The 21,321-nt window shown below is 41.1% G+C and overlaps 1 protein-coding gene across 1 annotated transcript; it reads left to right on the forward strand.

Moving 5' to 3' along the window:
• Positions 1–19,363: 19,363 nt before the first annotated feature.
• LOC120086772 (uncharacterized mitochondrial protein AtMg00820-like) lies at positions 19,364–19,759 on the forward strand. Its single transcript, XM_039043566.1, has one exon. The coding sequence runs from the start codon at positions 19,364–19,366 to the stop codon at positions 19,757–19,759; it is 396 nt and encodes a 131-aa protein (XP_038899494.1).
• The last annotated feature ends 1,562 nt before the right edge of the window (positions 19,760–21,321 follow it).

The following is a 21,321-nucleotide window of genomic DNA, read 5'->3' on the forward strand; positions in this document are numbered from 1 at the left end:
TGGCCTGGCTTCCGGGCATGCGATCGCTTCCTGCGTTAGCTACAAAAATAGACAATTGAACGCATAATAACACATAAAAGTGGGTTAGCCGAGATTCTTAATGCCGATTGACACAAGCTCGTTTTCTCATAAATTCTTAGTATAATCTCCGCATCTTCTACTTAATAGCTCTTATAATTCTAAATAAAAGGCTATAATGACGTGCATATCTGCCCGTCATTACACCCCCAAACTTAGAATCATGCTTGTCCTCAAGCATGCTTTATACTTGGAAAATTCATAGTTTACCCTCTGGCTTTCCTTGCGATGACCAGCCTCTCAGAATATAATTTACTCATACCTCTAACCATGGCTGCAATGCTCTCCTCCACTTTGGCTACTTATCAAAGAGATCTTTTCTAAGCTTAAATCCGACAAGCTTTTGCTAAAAAAACCTTCTACTCATTCCCCGCAACTTTGCATTTAGCTTTTAAGAATGCGTTCGTTGAAACAATTCAAAGCTTTGCGATTTTATTATTAGAATGTGGTGTTGAACCTGGTTACGCTCTTCGTTTTGGCTTGCCCTCATGTGTGTCATGCGGACAACCAACTTCGGTTGCGTGCCATATTCAACTCAACTCTTGTCTTGGCTTAATTTGGCTTGCGCCAGACTGAGGAGTTGTGCTTATGCGTTGATCCTGGCTACTTACTTTCGTTTTGGCTTTCCCCCACAGGTATCATGCGGACATCTAACTACGAGTAAGTGCCTTTCACAACTTAACTCTTATCAGCATGGGTTTCTCCATTGCGCTGGTAGTGGAGTTTTTATTCCAATTTTTTTTTTTAAATTTTTTTTCAAAGCATCGCAATGTAGTGAATGCATTTCTTCGGGACTGCTGTCACCCCAAAACTTATGGATTGGTAGTGCTCTTGCTGTAAAGCTAAAGACAAACTCAACAGGAATGCGGTAACAAATGTTTGAGCAGAGGTTTACACATAATAAAACTTAGACTGTCAAATTTTGAAGAAGCTATTAAAAGTGAGGTGAGCTTTGCGATACTTAGTTAGTGAATGAAGTGAATTATACGTACCATCATAGATGCATCGCAAAGGTAGGCAAATAGACAAAAGAGAATTTCAAAAGGATAATGCATGCAAGATAACAAGAAAAGAACCTTTGAGTAGAATAACAATTGCGATTGTGCTTTAGAATTCATGCGGTTGAAGCCATGCGTTGAATGATGGAGAGAATTCTTCCATTGCAACTACGCACCGAGGAGAATTATTATTGCACCTACAAGGAGCAAACGCACTGCATACAAGAAAGCAGCCGCATATCCAAAATAACAATAAAAATAAACTAAACTAAGAAAAATAAGGTAAAGATAGAGTAGAAGGCGTCCCTGGAGAAATTAGAGTGAAGTCACTACAAGGAATCTTCCATGCAGGAGATTGCTCTCAACTGCTTAGGTCAAAAAACTTGCCCTGATCATTGGAACTTCTGGCAATTGTTGGGCGCATGTTGGTTATCACGTGCTTGGAACTACCTTCAGCTCATGCGACTGATTACCCTTCTATCCTAGGGTCAATACTAGCTTTCGGTGCATTGCCTACACTTCAAATATTGTTTGCATCCTGGTCGTTCAAGCTACAATACACCCAGGGTAAAAAGGTTGCCTGCTGAAACACAAAACTTAACAAACTATTTGCTGCCAAGTCGCCGACAACAGCGCCAAAAAGTTGATGACAAAAATTGGTGAATGCAATTATGTTGCATATCTTAAGCTATGCGTTTATACTCATGCGTCAGTGGTCTTGCATTGGAATGAAAGTATGCGGTAATCTCGTATGCAATGACCATGCGTTCCTATCATAAGTTTTCTTGCGCTCTCGCCAAGTATAACGAGATCGCAAGTTTCTCGGGTGATCCAAGGTCGAACTCAGGGACTTGTAGGTAAATGTTATGCGGTAATGTGTTTGCGGTAAAGAATAAAAGAATATTAGGAATTACTGGCTATGCGTTACTCCTACTCCTATCTAATAGGTTAAGCAGTGAAAGTATGACGGTGAGAGATAGAGACACGAAAACTGTTAACGCATAGTAAAATTTGCATGGGAAAATAGATAAAATGGCGATGATGTCTTCATCGCAATACTAAGCTTGACCACAAGGGTAACCCTAGCCAACGCATGCTATGCGATCATGCTATACACACTTGACGTAGACGCATGCGATGTATATGCGATAGTTTCGAGAGGCCTTATTTCTAAGTCTCTATTCCCGCTCACGTGCTCTCACACATAAGCAAGATGACCGCATACCACCATATCCTACTTAAATGGTGCATACGGTGTGTAGTAGCAAACGGAGCTTATTTCTAAGTCCCCATTCTTGCTTATGCGATTCAATCCGCTCTCCCGAGTCTAGATTTGATTTTTAGACTACTTTCCCAAGTATGCCTAAATGGTGAATGATGCCTTCATAAGACAAGGTAATCACATAAACATGGTTAACGTAAGATTATTCCTATCTCTTGTGAAAATTTGCTTACATTGCTTAATAAGATCAACTACTTACCCTCCCGGGCAGTTGGTTGCTGTTGATTCTTCTCATAGACAAGTATTGCGTCCACTTATAGGCAAGCGTTGCTACAGCTTCACACTAAGCAAATAAGGTTTTCTCACAACACTCGCGCAACGTACACCTCCCAATGGTTTGCTACATGCTTCACATCCCTATGCGGCATGATTAAGTATGCGATACTCTAGCAGTCTTACTTAGTGATGCAATGAAAGTAAAGGATGCTAAGTAAATGAAGATGGAGATGGAATCGAAGGAAAATATAGAAATGCATTGATCACAAAATGTATTAATCTCTTAAAGCATAATGTAATACAATACAGAGATAGAAGGAAATGGAGGGCCAGATGGAAGCAATGTCTTGCTTCCATCAGATGTGTGTCAAGGTTGTCGGTGGTGCCATGGATGGGCGGTGGAGTAGACTTTCTCGAGCTTTAACTCCAGCGAAGGCTCCGATTGTCACTCGGAATGGTTGACTTGATGAAGAACTCTCAAGACTATCTTCTCACGCTTTGGTCTAGATCACAAGGATTCACCCGAAGGTAGAAAACCTTGGATGATTTGAAGTTTGATGCGTTATTTTATGAGGTGGAATAATGGATAAAATTTGGTGATGGAAATGCATTGAGCACTCAAATTTTCTCAGCGGAATCTAAATATAAACTCCACCGAGTTTCCTGGTAAGTCCAGGGTCGAACTCAGGGACTTGGGAAAATAGTATGCGGTGATAAATTTTCAAAAAGACTTTGCGGTAACCGATAACTCAATAATTGTTTGGTTTGTTATTTGCGGTAATAAAAATAAACAGATGCGGCGGAGTTTCAAAAAGAGTTGATAATACAGAAAATGTGATGAGTATGCAGTGAACGGGTTTAGAAGGGTTTCGGCTAACACTTCCTAGGATGCGTTCATGCTATGTGTCACAATCGCTCTTTCGGAAGCTTCTCTTAGCGATTGTGTGGCACTTGTTCCCGCTCACGAATAAGTCAACCAACTCGAATACGGATTGTCGATGGCACACCGAGTGCCTCTCGCAACCTCCACCTCCGTTTTAGGGAAAACAGTTTTAGAAAATGGGTTTGGAGAAAAGGTTTTCGTAAGAAGTTTTTATGAGTGTGAATAAAGAAAGAAAGATTGTAGTAGACTAGAAAGCAATAAGTAACAACAACAGCTTTATAGAGTACTACTCTGGGTATGAGGAAGTGATCGTTAGTCTTATCCTCATATAGTGCATTCTGAACAAAAAGCAAACTGGCGCCCTTGCATATGCAAAAGGGCAAGTGGTCACTTACAATGAAAATGTAAAGAAAACAAGCTAACTAAGCTAATACAATACAAGATATGAAAGTATGCTAGAAGGGGGTTGGATCGGGCATGCGGCCATGGGCAACAGGCCCTGGACAAGCATGACCGTGACACTATGCGACCATATAACACACATACAATAGTAAACCATCTCTCGATGCAAATGCTACGGCTTCTAATGTTAGAACGCATGCGATATGTGCGATAAGTCTATAGGACCTACACATAAGCCTCTATTCTTATTTATGTGTTGACAAAATGACACACACACAAATAAGGCGACCACATAATATCATACCTATCTCTAGGGTGCATGCGATGTAGGTTTACAAACAGTGCTTATCTCTAAGTCCCTATCTCTTGCTTATGTAGATCTAATCTTTCTCTTTCGAGTCTAGATTCTAACCTAGCTCTCTCAAGTCTTTAGGTTCTTTCTTTAAACTCTCTTTCGAGTAGCTCTAAAGGGGTGTTCGGCACAACATAAACAAGATAATCGCATGCGATGAAGATTCTAGGTCATGCTAGCTTAGTTCTTCTCAACCCATTCGATTAGTTTAGAAACTCATGCATGCTAAGAGAGTGAACAGATGTAGAATAAGAAATTTCATTGTATAAATAAAAGGTTGAAATACAAAATAACAATGCAAGAAGAGAATAAAGAGCCTGGTAGCAATCTCTTGCTTCCCAGGTTTTTTACACTATCTTTTCTACTCTTGTTTAAAAGATAGTCTCGCTCTCACGAGAGTCGGCCCGCTCTCTGCTTTCTATGCCTCTGAGTTCTCTCTCGAGTTGTCCTGATCGATCTTCCGGTGTCTCGACTCTTCCCTCGCTTTGCCATAAAATAAAAAGGAAAACTATGGATAAGCCTAAACTATAAGAAAATTCTCTAAGTGTTCGAACTCCTTTTCTGAAGGTTGCCTTCGGTATTTATAGAGCCTTTGGGGTGAAAGACGGCTTCTCTCTTATGATTGCACGGATGGGATGGCTTTAATTCTCTGACCGATGCGTCGAATATTTGTCACCGAAAAGCTGAATGTAGTTGTTATCGTTAGCAGCTTGTCAACTTAATTCGCATTCGACCGTCATCAGCTTTCTGTCCCATCCTGATTAATTATGCCTTTCACCCAGATGCCCCCACCAAGTTGCGGCGACTCTATGCGACAATCCTTCCTGAGCAGATGTTTGCGAGCACAAATCACTGCAAGGCTTTGCGGTGATGTTGTGCTCGACCGTTGATTTCTTGTGATCGTGCTTTTTGCCTTGCGTCAACGCATATTCTGCATAAAAATACAAAAGTTAATTGTTTCTATGCGATGGACACATGCGACCGCAATATTATAAACTTAATGCTTTTTGGACGCAATCTAACATATTTTATCAATGCAAGGCAGCATTTTTTAAGAACTTAGTACTGTAATAACGTGCATTTCTTCCCGTTATCAAAGTTCTGCTCAACGGCTTTTATTTATAGAGGTTAATCGTCGACAACATTAATGGACCTGTTATGAATCTGACACTCACGGTGTGATGGTCCGTTTCTGAATCTCTGCTGCTAACGACGTGGTAGGTGAAATGTCAACATCACCTTTTGATAATCCTAATGTATGCGTTCATGCTTGCATTTCACTAACCTTGCGATCACCCTTCTATTAAGGTTATTATTCTGTAGTCGTAATCTCTCTGCGATGACTTCGCTCGACAGCCGCAACTTCTATTCGATAGACGCATGCGGTTAATGGCCACAACATCCATGCTTCGAACATATGTGTCGCCTCTGCGATGGAGAGATTCCCCGCATGCGGTCATCTTTGCGATGGCCTGGCTTCCGCGCATGCGATCGCTTTCTGCGTTAGCTACAAAAATAGACAATAGAACGCATAATAACACATAAAAGTGGGTTAGCCGAGATTTTTAATGCCGATCGATGCAGGCTCGTTTTCTCATGAATTCTTAGTATAAACGCCGTATCTTCTACTTAACAGCCCTCATAATTCTAAATAAAAGGCCTATAATGATGTGCATTTTTGCTCGTCATTGATAACGAGCAGAAAGTGTTAAATTGCATGTTAAATTGCATCCATTAAGCATAAACTCTATAATATTGCGGTCGCATGCGTCCAATGCATTAGAGCAGTTGATCTTTATATTTTTCTGCAGAATAATGCTTAACACAATGCAAAGAATGTGATCATAGGAATACATTGGTCGAGCGTAACTTCACCGCAAGACTTTGCGTTGATCGTGCTCGCAAACATTCACCCAAGAAGAATCACCACAACATGGTGGACGCATCCAGACGAAAGGACAATTAAGATCGATGGGACAGAAAGTTGGCGGCAGTCAGATCCAAATTAAAGTTGACAGCCGATAACGGTCACAAAGTACATCCAGCTCTATCGGTGACAATTATCCGGCGAATCAGTCAGGGATAAAGCTGTCCCATCTGTACAACCAAGAGAGAGAAGCCGCCTTTCACCTTTGATGCCCTATAAATACCAAGTGCATTCTTCAGAGAAGGGGTTGAATAGTCGATTACTTCATCACCTCATAAGTTCACACCTCTGTCCATAGTTTTATTTCATTTTAAGGCAGCACGAGGAAGAAAGCTGTGCTAGTAGATCGTTCCGGTAAGCTTGGGAAAGCGCCGGAAGCTCCCAGATAGAGAGAGGGCCGATGCATGCGGAAGCGGGAACAATTTTTTAGATCAGAATAGAGATTCAGTGTAAAAAGCCTCGGTTAGCAAGGAATTGTTATCAGGCTGTCTACCTTTACTTTCCATTGTCATTTTGTACTCAACTCATTTATGAGAATGGAATATCTTTCTCTATATCTGTTCACTCTCTGTTATTTAAGCATGAGTAGCTAAAACAGTTGAATGGGTTGAGAAGCATTTAGCTAGCACAACTAGGGAATCTTCATTCTTGTGATTATCTTGTTTATGTATGCTTCATTCATCTATTAGAGATACTCGGGAAGGTAGTCTAAGGACAGAATCTAGACTTGGGAAGGACAGGTCAGAATCTAGGTTTAGAAGAACCAGATTAGAACACATAAACGAGAGATAGGCTCTTAAGAATGAGCACTATTTGTTATTAACGCATCGCATGCATCTTAGCGCTCAGATATGATTTTATGCGGTTACCTTACCTTCATGCATTTGCATCAACGCATAGGACAAGAGTAGAGACTTAAAGATAAGCTCTATGGACATTTTGCATTCAACACATGCGTTCTAGACTTAGGGGCATCGCATTTACATTGGGAAATGACTTGTTGTGCATGGTTGTAACATGATCGCAAAGTTTGACGCATTCCCGAGTAACGCTAGCTAAAGATCTTCTCAACCCGTTCATCGCATACTCATTGCATCTATCAACGCAACTCTCTTTCTCAAATCCGTCGCCTTTATTTACTCCTTTTTTTCATCAACGCTACAACACACCCACCTTATTGATTTACATGGTTACCACAAAGTTTTCATAAATATTATCAATGCAACTATTTTCACAAATCTCTGTGTTCGACTCTGGACTTACCAGGAAACTCAAAGGAATTTACACTTGAATTCCACTAGGAAAACTTGAGTGCACAACATAATCCATCAATGCATATCATCCATATTTCCACTTCATAAAATTCAAGCATCAAGTTTTTGGCGTTGTTGCCAGGGACTTCGGGAAAATAGTTGTTAACGGTAATTTTTGTGATTTCTTTGGAGAACTCTCAATCTCTGGCGAACTACGACCTGGAGATTGAGAGAACATTTCGAAGGAGATTACGAGACCACCAACAACAACCACAAAAATGTCATGGCAAATCCAATTCTATTTGCAAATGATTGCAATAGGCTCATTAGGGACTATGCATCGCCAAACCTCTATGATTTCTCTCAAGGAATCATGAGGCCTGCCATGGAAGGAAGAAGATTATAAATGAAAGGGGTGATGATGCAGATGATCTATACTGAAGGTCAATTCGGAGAAAGGCGTGGCGAGGATCCGCATGCCCACCTCCGAAGTTTTATTGAAATTTGTAATACTTTTGTGTTCCCGAACATCTCTGTTGAAGAAGTTCCACTAACGTTGTTCCCATTTTCTCTTTGTGATCAGGCTAGGAAATGGGCTTATTCGCTCGAACTAGGAGAGATTACTTTTGTGGAGCAGGTGGTGGAGAAGTTTATGAAAAAGTATTTTCCACCTACCGAGAATGCAAGATGAAAAAAGCTTATTACTAATTTTGAACAAGACATGGACGAGTCGTTCAACGATGCTTGGGCGAGGTTTAAAAGGTTGGTCCGAGATTGTCCGCATAATGGGCTACCAGACTGCCTTCAAATGGAAATTTTCTTTCACGGTTTGAATCCTGCTTCGTAGACCGCTGCAAATGCGGCAGCCACTGGTGGTCTGTGATAACTTGTAGAAATACAAGTTATTTATACTACCATATCTAGATATTGCGGCCAAAAGATGGTGAATATGTGTCAATTGTATGAAAATTAGCTTCGAAATACAATAATTATAAATTATCACAATTACATCCACTAACATCTTTAAGATGGAAAAAAAAGGAGATTTTACTTTGTTTTGCAGGAAACCAAGGCACCGCTTGTGCTTAAGGTTCAAGAAGAACTGATCAATGCATCTCTATCACATTGCGCCCATCAATCAACAATGAAGAGACGATTAATGCAATGACGGCACAATGCGACAGTCGATCCAGAGCTGACTTTCAATCGCATGCGGTAATAAAAACAAACACTACATGCGAACTCACAATTGAAAGATTCAGCCTAGCAATGCAAAAGCGGAGGATGGAGACACATGTACAACTAACGGTTGTGTAGAATTGACGGTCTGATTGCATAACAGAAGGAATAATATCCCTCCATCTTCGGAATTTCCATAACAACAAGTGGGGACCAGAAGGCCGGAGTCAAAGATCCTCACCTATAAATACCCCATAGATTTCGAAGAAAACTTATGCTACTGGATACGGGGCTAATTGCTGCTAAAGTGTTGAGAGAAAAGGCTGAGCTGGGTGCTTAACTGAAGAAATTCAGGAAGAAGACGAGACAAGGCCGAAAGGTGAGTCTCAGTTCTATTCTGCCCAATACTCGCCGAGAAGCTTTGTGCTAAGAACCCTGCTAACGGTTGAGCAAGCCTGAGAGGAAAGCTCATCCATCCATCTGATCCATCTAATCCGGAAAGCAGATCTCCACCCGAATCGGTGCCAAGACGTTGGCGCTTGTTTGTATCTATTCTATCTTTTTTCGTCATTGTATTTCACCTTCTTTATCTCTTCATTCACACACCATGTATCAAACGCTTAATAGACATAATATCCCTATGAGGGATTATGCGCTGCCAGATTTTTATAATTTCTCACCAGGAATTTCAAGACCTATGGTTGAAGGGAATATAAGCTTTGAAATGAAACCTATTATGCTGCAGATGATTCAGAATGTAGGACAATTTGGAGGATTACAAGGAGAAGACCCACACACTCATCTGACAAATTTTGTAGACATATACAGAGCATTCTTCATGCCATGTGTAACTCAAGAAGGGCTTAAGCTATATCTATTCCCGTACACATTGCGGGATGAAGCTAAGAGGTGGGCTCAAGCATTAGAACCGGATGAAATTAATGAATGGAGCAGTTGGTTTATAGGTTCATGACAGATTCTTTCCTCTGTCTGCCAATGCAAAGAGAATGAGGGACTTTTTGAATTTCGAACGAAAGGGTTATGAAACCTTGAGCATTGCCTTAGTGCGATTCCGGCAGTTAGTGAAGAGCTATCTGCACATCGAGATTCCCGATAGTATTTTGATGGAAACAATTTATAATGGCTCAGATCAATCAATAGAAGCAGTTGCCGATGCCTCCACAGAGGGAGGATTGATGAAAATGTCATATACAGAAGCAAAGAACATAATGGATCGCATCTCGTGACATTCTGGTGAGTGGGTTGATACTGGGCTCGAGGTAAGAGGTCGGAAACAAGAGAGAGTAGAAAGTGTTGATGTGTCAACAGAAACAATGAGCGCACTGGTCGATCAAATGACCACAATGATCTCACTTCTCCAGACGGTGGCTAATCAGCAAAAAACTCTCTCTTAAGGATCAGCGCAAGTTAATGCGGTGACTCACGTAGCCGCAATGGATTGCACTCAATGGGAAGAGAGATATCTAGTAGAAGCCTGCCCATGGAATCAACAACCCGTATATTCTGTCTGTGATGAATCGTTTGGCAACATCTATAACCCTAGTTAGTGGGATCAACTAACTTCAAGTTGGGACAGGAACCACAACCAGGGGAGTCGGAGTTTCTATAAAAACAGTTATCAAAGGGATCGAGGCAACCCTCCGGTCTTCACTAATTCGGATTGTAGCCCAAGTAATTCTCAAGGTATGCCACCCTGTGACCAACCGTTCTTATATGACACCTCTTGCAGCACCTCGTCTCTGGAGACATCGTTAAAACATTATATTGAAAAGAGCAAGGCAATGAGACAATCGCAAGCCGACTCCCTAAAAGAATTAGAAGAATGGATAGATCAACTTGCGAGGGAGTTAAAGAGAACAACGCCTGGTACGCGGCACAGAAACTCAGGAGCAGCGGGGCCTAAGGGTAAAGAACAATGTCATGTAGTGACATTGAGAAGTGGCAAAACAACAGCCCCTATTATGCCAAAAGCACTAGATGCGACAACAACACCAGTAGATTTGACTGTTGATGATGACCAGTTGACTAATATTGGAAAAAGAACATGTTTAGAAGTAAGCTCATCTTCAAAAGATGAAGCTCCTCAAGACATGAATTCTCAATCAGCGCAACCTCCAGCTAATGATACACAACAAGCACATGACCTCACCAGACATCCAAGTGAATAAGAAATACGGTAGGATCCTCCACCTTTCCCGTCCAGGCTGAAAAAGAAAGATGATAGCAAGCAATTTTAGAGGTTTTTGAACGTTCTTCGACAGCTACACATTAATATTCCCTTGATAGAAGAATTAGGGCAGATGCCGAGTTATGTAAAGTTTCTCAAGGATATTCTCGCCAATAAGAGAAAGATTGGGGAAAATGAACGGTTGCGTTAACATAGAAGAGTAGCACTCTGTTTAAAAACAACCTCCCCACTAAAATGAAGGACCATTGGACCTTTACATTTCCCTACACAATAGAAGGGAATATGGTCAAGAACGTGCTGTGCAATTTAGGGGCAAGCATAAATCTGATGCCCTTGTCAATTTTTAAGAAGATGGATATCGGCGAAGCAAGACTAACCACGATCACATTACAGCTGGCCGATAGATCGATAAAGCTTCCTGAGGGCAAGATAGAAGATGTTCTCGTGTAAGTGGACAAGTTTATCTTCCTTGCAGACTTTGTCATATTGGATTACAAAGCCGATAGAGAAATCCCTATCATTCTGGGTCGACCATTTGTCGCGACAGGGCGAGCACCTGACGATGTGTAGAAAGGAGAACTGACCATCAGGGTCGATGTTCAGAAGGTAAAATTCAATGTACTCAATGCGTTGAAGTACCCAGGTGATATAGAAAACTGCCAATATATCGAGGAACTGTGGGAAGGACATTGGCACGAACACTTGAAGGAGGTCGAAGAAGAAAATTTTGAAATCAGTACAATATTGGAGGAGGACTGCACTGCAATTTATGTGGAAGAACATTTTGAACCACTCAAGTTGTCTGAACGAACTTCACAACGCATTAAGCCATCTCTGGAAGAACCACCTGTGCTGGAGTTAAAGTCATTGCCCGTGCACCTTAAGTATGCTTACTTAGGAAGTAAAGACACATTACCGGTTATCATTTCCGCATCGCTGAGTAAGGAAAAAGAAGATGCACTCATACAGATCATAAAGAGTAACACAAAGGCCTTACGATGGACCTTGGTAGACATTCGAGGAATCAGTCCTTCATATTGTATGCACAAGATTCGTCTGGAAGAGGAAAACTGGATCCGTAGAAAGGCAACGTCGCTTGAACCCTGCCATGAGGGAGGTCGTAAAGAAGGAAATAGTAAAGTGGCTGGACGCTGGTGTCATCTACCCAATATCTGATAGCATCTGGGTGAGCCCAATGCAGTGTGTTCCGAAGAAAAGGGGGATGACAGTCATCACTAATGACAAGAATGAATTGATTCCCACAAGGACGACTACGGGGTGGAGAATTTATATGGATTATCGCAAGTTGAATTTGGCCACTAAAAAGGACCACTTCCCACTCCCGTTTATTGATCAGATGTTAGAAAACTTGCGGGGAATGAATTTTTCTACTTTCTTGATGGCTATTCAGGGTATAACCAAATAGCAATTGCGCCGGAGGACCAAGACAAAACAACCTTTACGTGCCCATTTGGTACGTTCGCATTCCGACGCATGCCATTTGAAATCTGCGATGCACCAGGCACTTTTCAACGATGCATGATGGCAATATTTTCAGATTACTTGGAGGAGTCAGTCGAGGTATTCATGGATGATTTCTCGGTCTTCGAAAATAATTATGACTCCTGTTTATCTAACCTTGAAAAGGTCTCTCGTGGCAACAAATCTTGTTTTGAACTGGGAAAAATGTCACTTTATGGTGGAAGAAAGTATAGTTCTAGGTCACAAAATCTCTAAAGCAGGTTTGGAAGTTCATCAAGCAAAGATCGACGCAATTTCCAAGTTACCCCCACCAGTGAACGTAAAAACGCTTAAGAGCTTCCTGGGACACGCTGGATTTTATAGAAGATTTATTCGCAACTTGTCCCAGATCGAAAGGCCCCTGAGTGCACTTCTTGAAGCTGACCAAGAATATAACTTTGATGATGTGTGCACCAAAGCATTCAACACATTGAAAGATGCGCTTATCTCCACACCCATTTTGATTGCGCCAGATTGGACGCAACCATTTGCGTTGATGTGTGATGCCATGGGATATGCTGTGGGCGCAGTTTTAAGTTAGCGCAAGGATAAAGTATTGTACCCTATTTATTATGCAAGTAAAACATTGAACGATGCACAGGAAAACTATACAACCATAGAGAAGGAAATGCTCGCAGTGGTGTTTGCACTGGAAAAGTTTCGACAATACGTAATTAGAATAATCGTTGTTGTGTTTACGGATCACTCTGCGATCAAATATTTGATGACAAAGAAGGATGCAAAACCAAGGCTTATACAGTGGGTGTTGCTACTGCAAGAATTTGACCTAGAGATTAAAGACAGGAAGGGCACCGAGAACCAAGTCGCTGATCATTTGTCAAGATTGGAGAATTGCGAGGTTCAAGGTAAAGAAAAAGATATTGAAGAAAGATTCCTCGATGAGCTGCTGATGGCAGGGGGCATTGATATTCCCTGGTATGCGGACATCGTGAACTTCATCGTTTGCGGTCAAATACCGGATGACTATACATACCAACAGAAGAAGAAGCTAAGACATGATGCTAAATTTTATTTCTGGGATGATCCATTCCTATATCGACAGGGACCTGATCATATATTATGTCGATGGGATCCTGAGCATGAAGCCAAGCACATTTTAGATCTCTATCATGAGTCCTCGTATGGAGGACATTTTGGGGGGCAAAGGACCACAGCAAAGGTCCTATAGTGTGGCTACTTCTGGCCAACACTGTTTAAGGATGCCCTTGCCTATGTTGTGCAATGCGACAAGTGTCAGAGGATGGGGAATATGTCTAAAAGGAATGAAATGCCATTGACATCAATCTTAGAAGTTGAATTATTTGATGTTTGGGGAATTGACTTCATGGGCCCGTTTCCACATCCGAAGGTCATCAATATATCCTGGTTGCGATTGATTATGTATCAAAATGGGTTGAGGCTATCGGATGTGCCAAAAATGATGCGGCAATAGTGGCGAAGTTTTTGAAGAAAAACATTTTTGCTCGATATGGGACGCCACAGCTCTTAATCAGCGATGAGGGCTCTCACTTTATCAACCGCATAATTGCCAACCTGTTAACTAAATTTAACGTCAGCCATCGAGTTGCGACTGCTTATCACCCACAAACTAATGGGCAAGCAGAGATTTCTAACAGAGAGATGAAAACTATCTTGGAGAAGGTAGTCAATACTTCTAGGAAGGATTGGTCACCCAAGCTTGATGAAGCACTATGGGCTTACAGGGCTGCCTATAAAACACAAATTGGTATGTCTCCGTATGCCCTAGTCTTTAGAAAAGCTTGTCATTTGCCGCTCGAATTGGAACATAAAGCGATGTGGGCATGTAAGAAGCTGAAGTTTGATTTAGCAAGTGCGGGGAAAGTCCGGAAGCTGCAATAAATCAGCTGGTCGAATGTCGAAGGGACACTTATGAAAATGCCAAGATCTATAAGGAGAAAACCAAGAAGTGGCATGACGACCGCATAAACGATCAGACATTCGCCGAAGGTCANCAAGATCTATAAGGAGAAAACCAAGAAGTGGCATGACGACCGCATAAACGATCAGACATTCGCCGAAGGTCAACAGGTATTATTATTTAATGCTCGTTTACGATTGTTCTTAGGAAAGTTGAAGTCTCGCTGGTTTGGACCGTTCAAAATCAATACTATCTTTCCTTATGGAGTAGTGGAACTAACAACGTTAGACGGGAACAACGCGTTTAAAGTCAATGGTCAACGAATTAAGCCTTACTACGAAGGTGACTTCGAGCGATGCATGGACGCCATTGATTTGAGCAAGCAGGATTAAACCGCTTGCGGTAATTCTGGGAACTTCTTTTAATCAACATCCCTATCTATGTTTACTTGCTTTCTTTACAGTTTCCTTTCACTGCTTTCTAAATAATGTATTTATTGCTTTTTTAGAATTAGTCTTTACTGCTTGTAATTCTTTTCACTTTAATTTTTCATGTCATGTTTAAATCGTTGAGTTTGTATACATTCGTAGCGTTGGTCTTTAATTTTTGTGAATGATTGGATGAAACATTAAACACCGCCACATCTTTTCGACTTGCATTTCTGATGAATTAAACAGAAAGTTAAAAATTGGTATGTAACGCGATGATGGGTGCATAGTGTGTTAACAAGAGACACCTTGCGGCCATTACACTCAAATGCATTGAGTTGAGGGATGTGTTGTACTCGTATATGTCCTTTGCCTGTCCTTAGCTAAATGCACTATGTTGAGGTATCCTCCAAAAAGGTGTTTAGTTAAGGGGAGTATTGCGGGGGTGTATGCATTGTTGCCCGTCCTCAGCAAAAATGTACTTGCGTTAATAGAAGCACGGTGTTAATTTTTTATCATGCACACGTTTGAATCGAATTCAAACAATGACATCCGAATTCTCATATTCTCGTACAGGTACAAAATTTTGTATTGCGTTAATTTGTAATTATTTGTATACTTTGTTATTATTAAATATAATGAGTATATTCACTCCGATTTTTGCTTGTGCCTTTTTCTTTATCATCCTTTGTCAATACTTGCGATGTTCTTAATTTTTTATTTTTCTGTTCTTCATTGTGTTGCTATGATGTAATATATGTTTGTACTTAGAAACATTTCTCATACTTATAAGAGTATAAGCTTAATTTCATACATTTGCATCAACGCTTAGGACAAGAGTAGAGACTTAGGGATAAACTCAATGAATATTTTGCATTCAATACATACGTCCTAGACTTAAGGGACTCGCATTTACATTGGGAAATGATTTGTTGGGCATGGTTGTAACATGATCGCAAAGTTTGACGCATTCCCGAGTAACGCTAGCTAAAGATCTTCTCAACCCGTTCATCGCATACTCATTGCATCTATCAACGTAACTCTCTTTTTCAAATCCGCCGCCTTTATTTACTCCTTTTTTTCATCACGCAACAACACACCCACACTTATTTATTTACTTGGTTACCACAAAGTTTTCATAAACATTATCAACGCAACTATTTTCACAAGTCCCTGTGTTCGACCCTGGACTTATCAGGAAACTCAGAGGAATTTACACTTAAATTCCGCTGGGGAAACTTGAGTGCACAACACAATCCATCAACGCATATCATCCATATTTCCACTTCATAAAATTCAAGCATCAGTCATCAAGAATCGCGGACAGACTGAGTCGTAGCTAGCCGCAGAGGAACGCACCTAGCTTCGATATGTTGACCACACTCCAATCGCATGCGGAAAGAATCCCATCGGAGCCGTCGATCTCCTGGGTGCAGACGGGTTTCGGCATCCAGATATAATCGACGTCCAACCCTACTCCAGCAGTAGATCTGCTGACCTCCCGGATGTATACAACATTCGACGTCCAGATCCGATCAAAGCCCAGCCACCCGCACACACCTGATTTGTCGATGGCGTCCAGACTCGACCATTCTTCACGGTAAACCCTTGGTACAGATAGGAAGCCGCGACGATTTCCTTGGCTTGACCAGCTGCGGCTTCCTTGGCGGTGTCTCTGACCAGCAGCCTCTGGCGGTGGATTAGTCGGTCCATTCTGACTGCAGTGGCGTCAGTCCTGTCATGTTTTTGATGAACTCTTCAGCAGGTGTGAATGGGAAGAGATTAAAAATAGATTTCTTTTTCTTCAGCAACAACTTGCGAATTTTAGGTCAGTTCTTGGCACAAACTTGCAAAATGCTCAACCGAAGCCATCCAATCTACAGCTATGCTCCGAGAACCCGGTAAACTTTTTCCATTCCTTACTGGAAATTTGTTATCTGGATCAATGGGACATTTTGCAGGAATTATTATTGGAGAAAAGCTAAATTGCCAAAATTATTTCTCTTGGTCGCAATCCATCAGAATGGTTCTAGAAGGAAGACAAAAATTTGGTTATCTAACTGAGGAGATACCCAAACCTGAACCCGGTAGCCCCCACAAACGCATCTGAAGAGCAAAAGATTCGTTGCTACGATCAGTTCTGGTGAATAGCATGGAACCTCAAATTGGCAAACCATTACTTTATACGGCAACTGCCAAAGACATTTGGGATGCAGTGCAGCAGTTGTATTCGAAGAAGCAGAATGCATCCCGCCTTTATACTTTATGTAAGCTAGTTCATGAATGTAAGCAAGGGACTATGGATGTAACGTCGTACTTCAACAAACTATCCTTGTTACGGCAAGAAATGGACTTATGCCGTGAGATTATCTGGAAATGTACACATGATGGGACGTAGTATTCTAAAATTGAGGAAGCTGATCAAGTGTATGATTTTCTGGCTGGGCTAAATCCGAAGTTTGATAGTGTTCGCAACAGGATATTGGGCCAACGTCCTACACCGTCACTGATGGAGATGTGCTCTGAAATATGCCTAAAAGAAGACACGTCTAGTGCAATGAATATTTCAGTAGTTACATCTATTGAGGCTGTTGCTTTTGCCACCAAGTCTTCCGGATCTGACAGTGACAAGAAACCTCCACCTGTTTGTGAGCATTGCAAAATCCTATGTCACACAAAAGATCAGTGCTTGAAGCTGCATGGAAAACCTCCAAACAACGATATTCACAGGACAAGACTAGTCTTGAAGGGGCTCTGGTCTCAACGAATGACAAGGCATCGACTCTACTTCAAGCTGACGGTCAGAGTAACTTAAGTGTTGTCGGGGTCAGTGCAATTGCACACTCAGGTACGACTCAGTTCTTTGGCTTTATTAGCATTAATGGAAAACGACCTTGGATTGTGGATTCTGAAGCAACAGATCACCTGATCGAGTCTTCTGATCATTTTATATCATATCACCCAAGCGCCAGAAATGAAAAGATTAGAATCGCAGAAGGGTCATTTGCTCCTATCGCAGGAAAAGGACATCTTTCTCCTTTCGAGGGTCTAATATTATGTGATGTGTTGCATGTTCCTAGAATTTCATACAACTTACTATCTGTCAGTAAAATTACAAGGGACCTGAACTATCAGACTGTTTTCTCACCCGACATTGTTTTGTTTAGGGATCTGAGCTCGGGGACGACGATTGGCACTGCCCGGCACGATAGAGAGCTCTATTTCCTAACTGATGAAACTTCCTTTAAGGATGGTTATAAAACTAGTTTTGATTCTTTGAATTCCTCTACTGCTGAAACCGATTTTATGTTATGACATTACCGTCTAGAACATCCCAATTATATATATATGAAGTATCTTTTTCCGCATTTATTTCATAATAATAATCTATCATCCTTACATTGCGATGTGTGTATCCGGGATAAACAAAGTCGTCTTTTTTTTCACTCTCAGCCTTACAAACCATCCAAACCTTTCAGTATTATCCACAGTGATGTTTGGGGTCCCTCACCAACCACTACCTCTACAAGCAAACGGGTGTTTGTCACCTTTATTGACGATCACACCAGACTGACTTGAGTCTTTCTTTTGACCGATAAGTCTGAGGTGTCCTCTGTTTTCTAGCAATTCTATGCGACCGTAGAAATCCAGTTCAACACAAATATTGCCATTTTATGAAGTGACAACGGGCGTGAGTTCGTTAATAACTCGTTTAAGGACTTTCTAGTCTCTAAAGGAATTATCCATCAAAATCTCGTGTGCCTATACTCCCCAACAAAATGGAGTAGCCAAGAGGAAAAATAGGCATCTAGTAGAGGTCGCTCGTTCCCTTATGATATCTACCTCTTTTCCTTCCTATCTGTGGAGCGATGTTATCCTCACTGTAGCCCACCTTATCAACTGCATTCCTTCCTGTGTCTTATCCTTTCATACTCCCCTTGATTGGTTCAAAAAGTCGTATCCTAACACCCGGTTAATCCCTGACGTACCTCTACGGGTGTTTGAATGTGTTGTCTTTGTCCATACCCACAGTCCCAACCGTATGAAATTTACTTCTCTTGCCCAGAAATGTGTCTTTGTTGGGTACCCTCTCCATCAACGTGGGTACAAGTGTTATCACCCCTTGTCTCGGAAATACTTTGTGTCTATGGATGTCACCTTTCTTGAGGATCAGCCTTTCTTTCCCATTAGTCCTCTTCAGGGGGAGAGTCCTAGTGAAGAGGCTAACTGGTCCACGTATTCTATTCCCCTAGAGGTGTCGGCTAGTCCTGTTCTTCCCACTAATCAAGTCCCTTGGATAACATACTACAGGAAGTATCTCAGGAAGGAAACAGTGTTGCATGTCGCTTCTCCAGCTCCAGTTCATGAGCTTAACTCGATCTCAGTCCTAGGTATGAACATCCCTGTTTGTGATACTGATGATTGTATTGAGACTAATAATTGCAGAGTGGACAAAGATATAGAGATTGGTGACAGTGATGAGAAAATAGAGGGAATTGAGGAGGATGAAGAAACTGATGGAAAAGACAACACTGAGAAAATAACTCCAGCAAACGAGAATAGTGGAAGGGAAGGTGATTGTGTGGGAAGTCCTTCTAAATAAAGATCCATAGATCAGATGGCTAGCTGAAGTAAGAAACTTGGAGAAGAGGAAAGTCGTGATGCGTCTCTCGATCTTCCCATTACCTTGAGAAAATGGACTAGGTCATGTACAAAGTTTCCTATGCATAGTTACATGACATATAGTAACTTATCTCCTGAGTTCAAGGCTCTCATTACCAGTCTAGATATGGTAACGGTTCCAAGTAATATACATGTTGCCATGGAAACTCCTGAGTGGAAGGCTGCAATTATAGAAGAAATGAGAGCTCTAGAAAAAAATGAGACGTGGGAACAAGTTGCTCTTCCTGAGGGGCACAAGACGGTTGGATGTAAATGGGTTTTTACTGTCAAGTACAAATCTGATGGCTCGATTGACAGATATAAGGCGAGACTGGTAGCCAAAGGCTTTACTCAAACCTTTGGTATTGATTACTCTGAGACATTATCTCCTGTGGCCAAATTAATACGATTCGGGTGTTGTTATCTGTTGCTATTAATAAAGATTGGCCTTCGCACCAATTGGATGTGAAGAATGCATTTCTTAATGGAGAACTCGAATAAGAAGTCTGTATGAGCCCTCCACTCGGCTTAAAAAACCAGTTTAAGCATCGAGTTTGTAGATTGAAGAAATCACTGTATGGGTTGAATCAGTCTCCAAGAGCCTGATGTGACAGATTTACCACGTTTGTTAAAGCACAAGGGTATGACCAGGAGCACTCAGATCACATGTTGTTTATAAAGAAGTAGGAAAGATCTCAGTACTTATTGTGTATGTAGATGATATTGTACTGACCGGTGCTGATACTGATGAAATTATGAGACTTAAATCAAAGATGGCTGAAGAATTTGAAATTAAAGATCTGGAAAAATTGCGGTACTTCCTTGGGATGGAGGTTGCTTGGTCGAAGGAGGGTATCTCTGTCTCACAACGAAAGTATACTCTGGATTTTCTCAAAGAAACAGGAATGACTGGGTGTAAACCTGTTGACACCCCTGCGGAGTATAATGCCAAACCGAGTAATGTTAATAATGGAGTTTCTGTCAGTAAAGAAAGATATCAGCGATTAGTCAGGAAGTTGATATATTTATCTCACACGAGACCTGATATATCTTATGTCGTGAGTGTTGTCAATCAGTTCATGCAAGCTCCCTACAAGGAACATATGACAACCGTCGAACGCATTCTACAATATCTAAAGGGAACTCCTAGTAAAGGCCTTCTATTCAGAAAGTCTAGTAAACATGACATAGAAGCATATACTGATTCGAACTGAGTTGGGTCTATTGTTGATGGAAAGTCTATATCTGGGTATTGCACTTTTGTCTGAGGCAACCTGGTCACTTGAAGAAGTAAAAAACAGGGAGTGGTTACCAAAAGTAGTGCAGAAGTCGAGTACAGGGCCATGAGTTTGGGGATATGTGAAGAAATCTAGTTGAAGAAAAAGTTGATAGATCTTCGACAAGACAATGAGCTTCCAATGAAATTGTTCTGTGACAATAAAGCAGCAATAAGTATTGCCAACAATCCGGTCCAACACGATTGGACCAGACATGTAGAGATTGACAGACATTTTATCAAAGAAAGACTGGACAATGGGAGCATATTTATTCCCTACATCCCTTCTAATCAACAGATTGTAGATGTCCTTACAAAGGGGTTGTTAAGACAGAGTTTTTATTATTGTATCAGCATGTTGGGTCTGATTGATATTTACGCCCCAACTTGAGGGGAAGTGTTGAAAAAGGGTTGGTTTGCCTTAGGGGCTTATTTGTAATTCTCTTATGAGCCTAGGGCTTTCTGTCTGTCTATTTATTTGAGCTGTCTTCCTGTATTTCTGTATTTACTTGTATAATAAAAAACTAGTCTAGATCGTGGTTTTTTCTCTCTGCCTTAAAGTTTTCCATGTAAATTATTCGTGTGTTTATATTCTCATTCCTCTTCTTTTTTCATCACATACATTATCGATGAAGTAATAATTCTTGGAGTATTTCAAGTATTGAATCCCATGAGACTAGAATCAATTTTAATGTTATTTAAGATCGCGAACCAATGTGGCCAAAAATAACCAAGTTATGATTAGATAATGAGTA

This window comes from Benincasa hispida, chromosome 9 (genome assembly GCF_009727055.1).
Source record: "Benincasa hispida cultivar B227 chromosome 9, ASM972705v1, whole genome shotgun sequence".
NCBI lineage: Eukaryota > Viridiplantae > Streptophyta > Magnoliopsida > Cucurbitales > Cucurbitaceae > Benincasa > Benincasa hispida.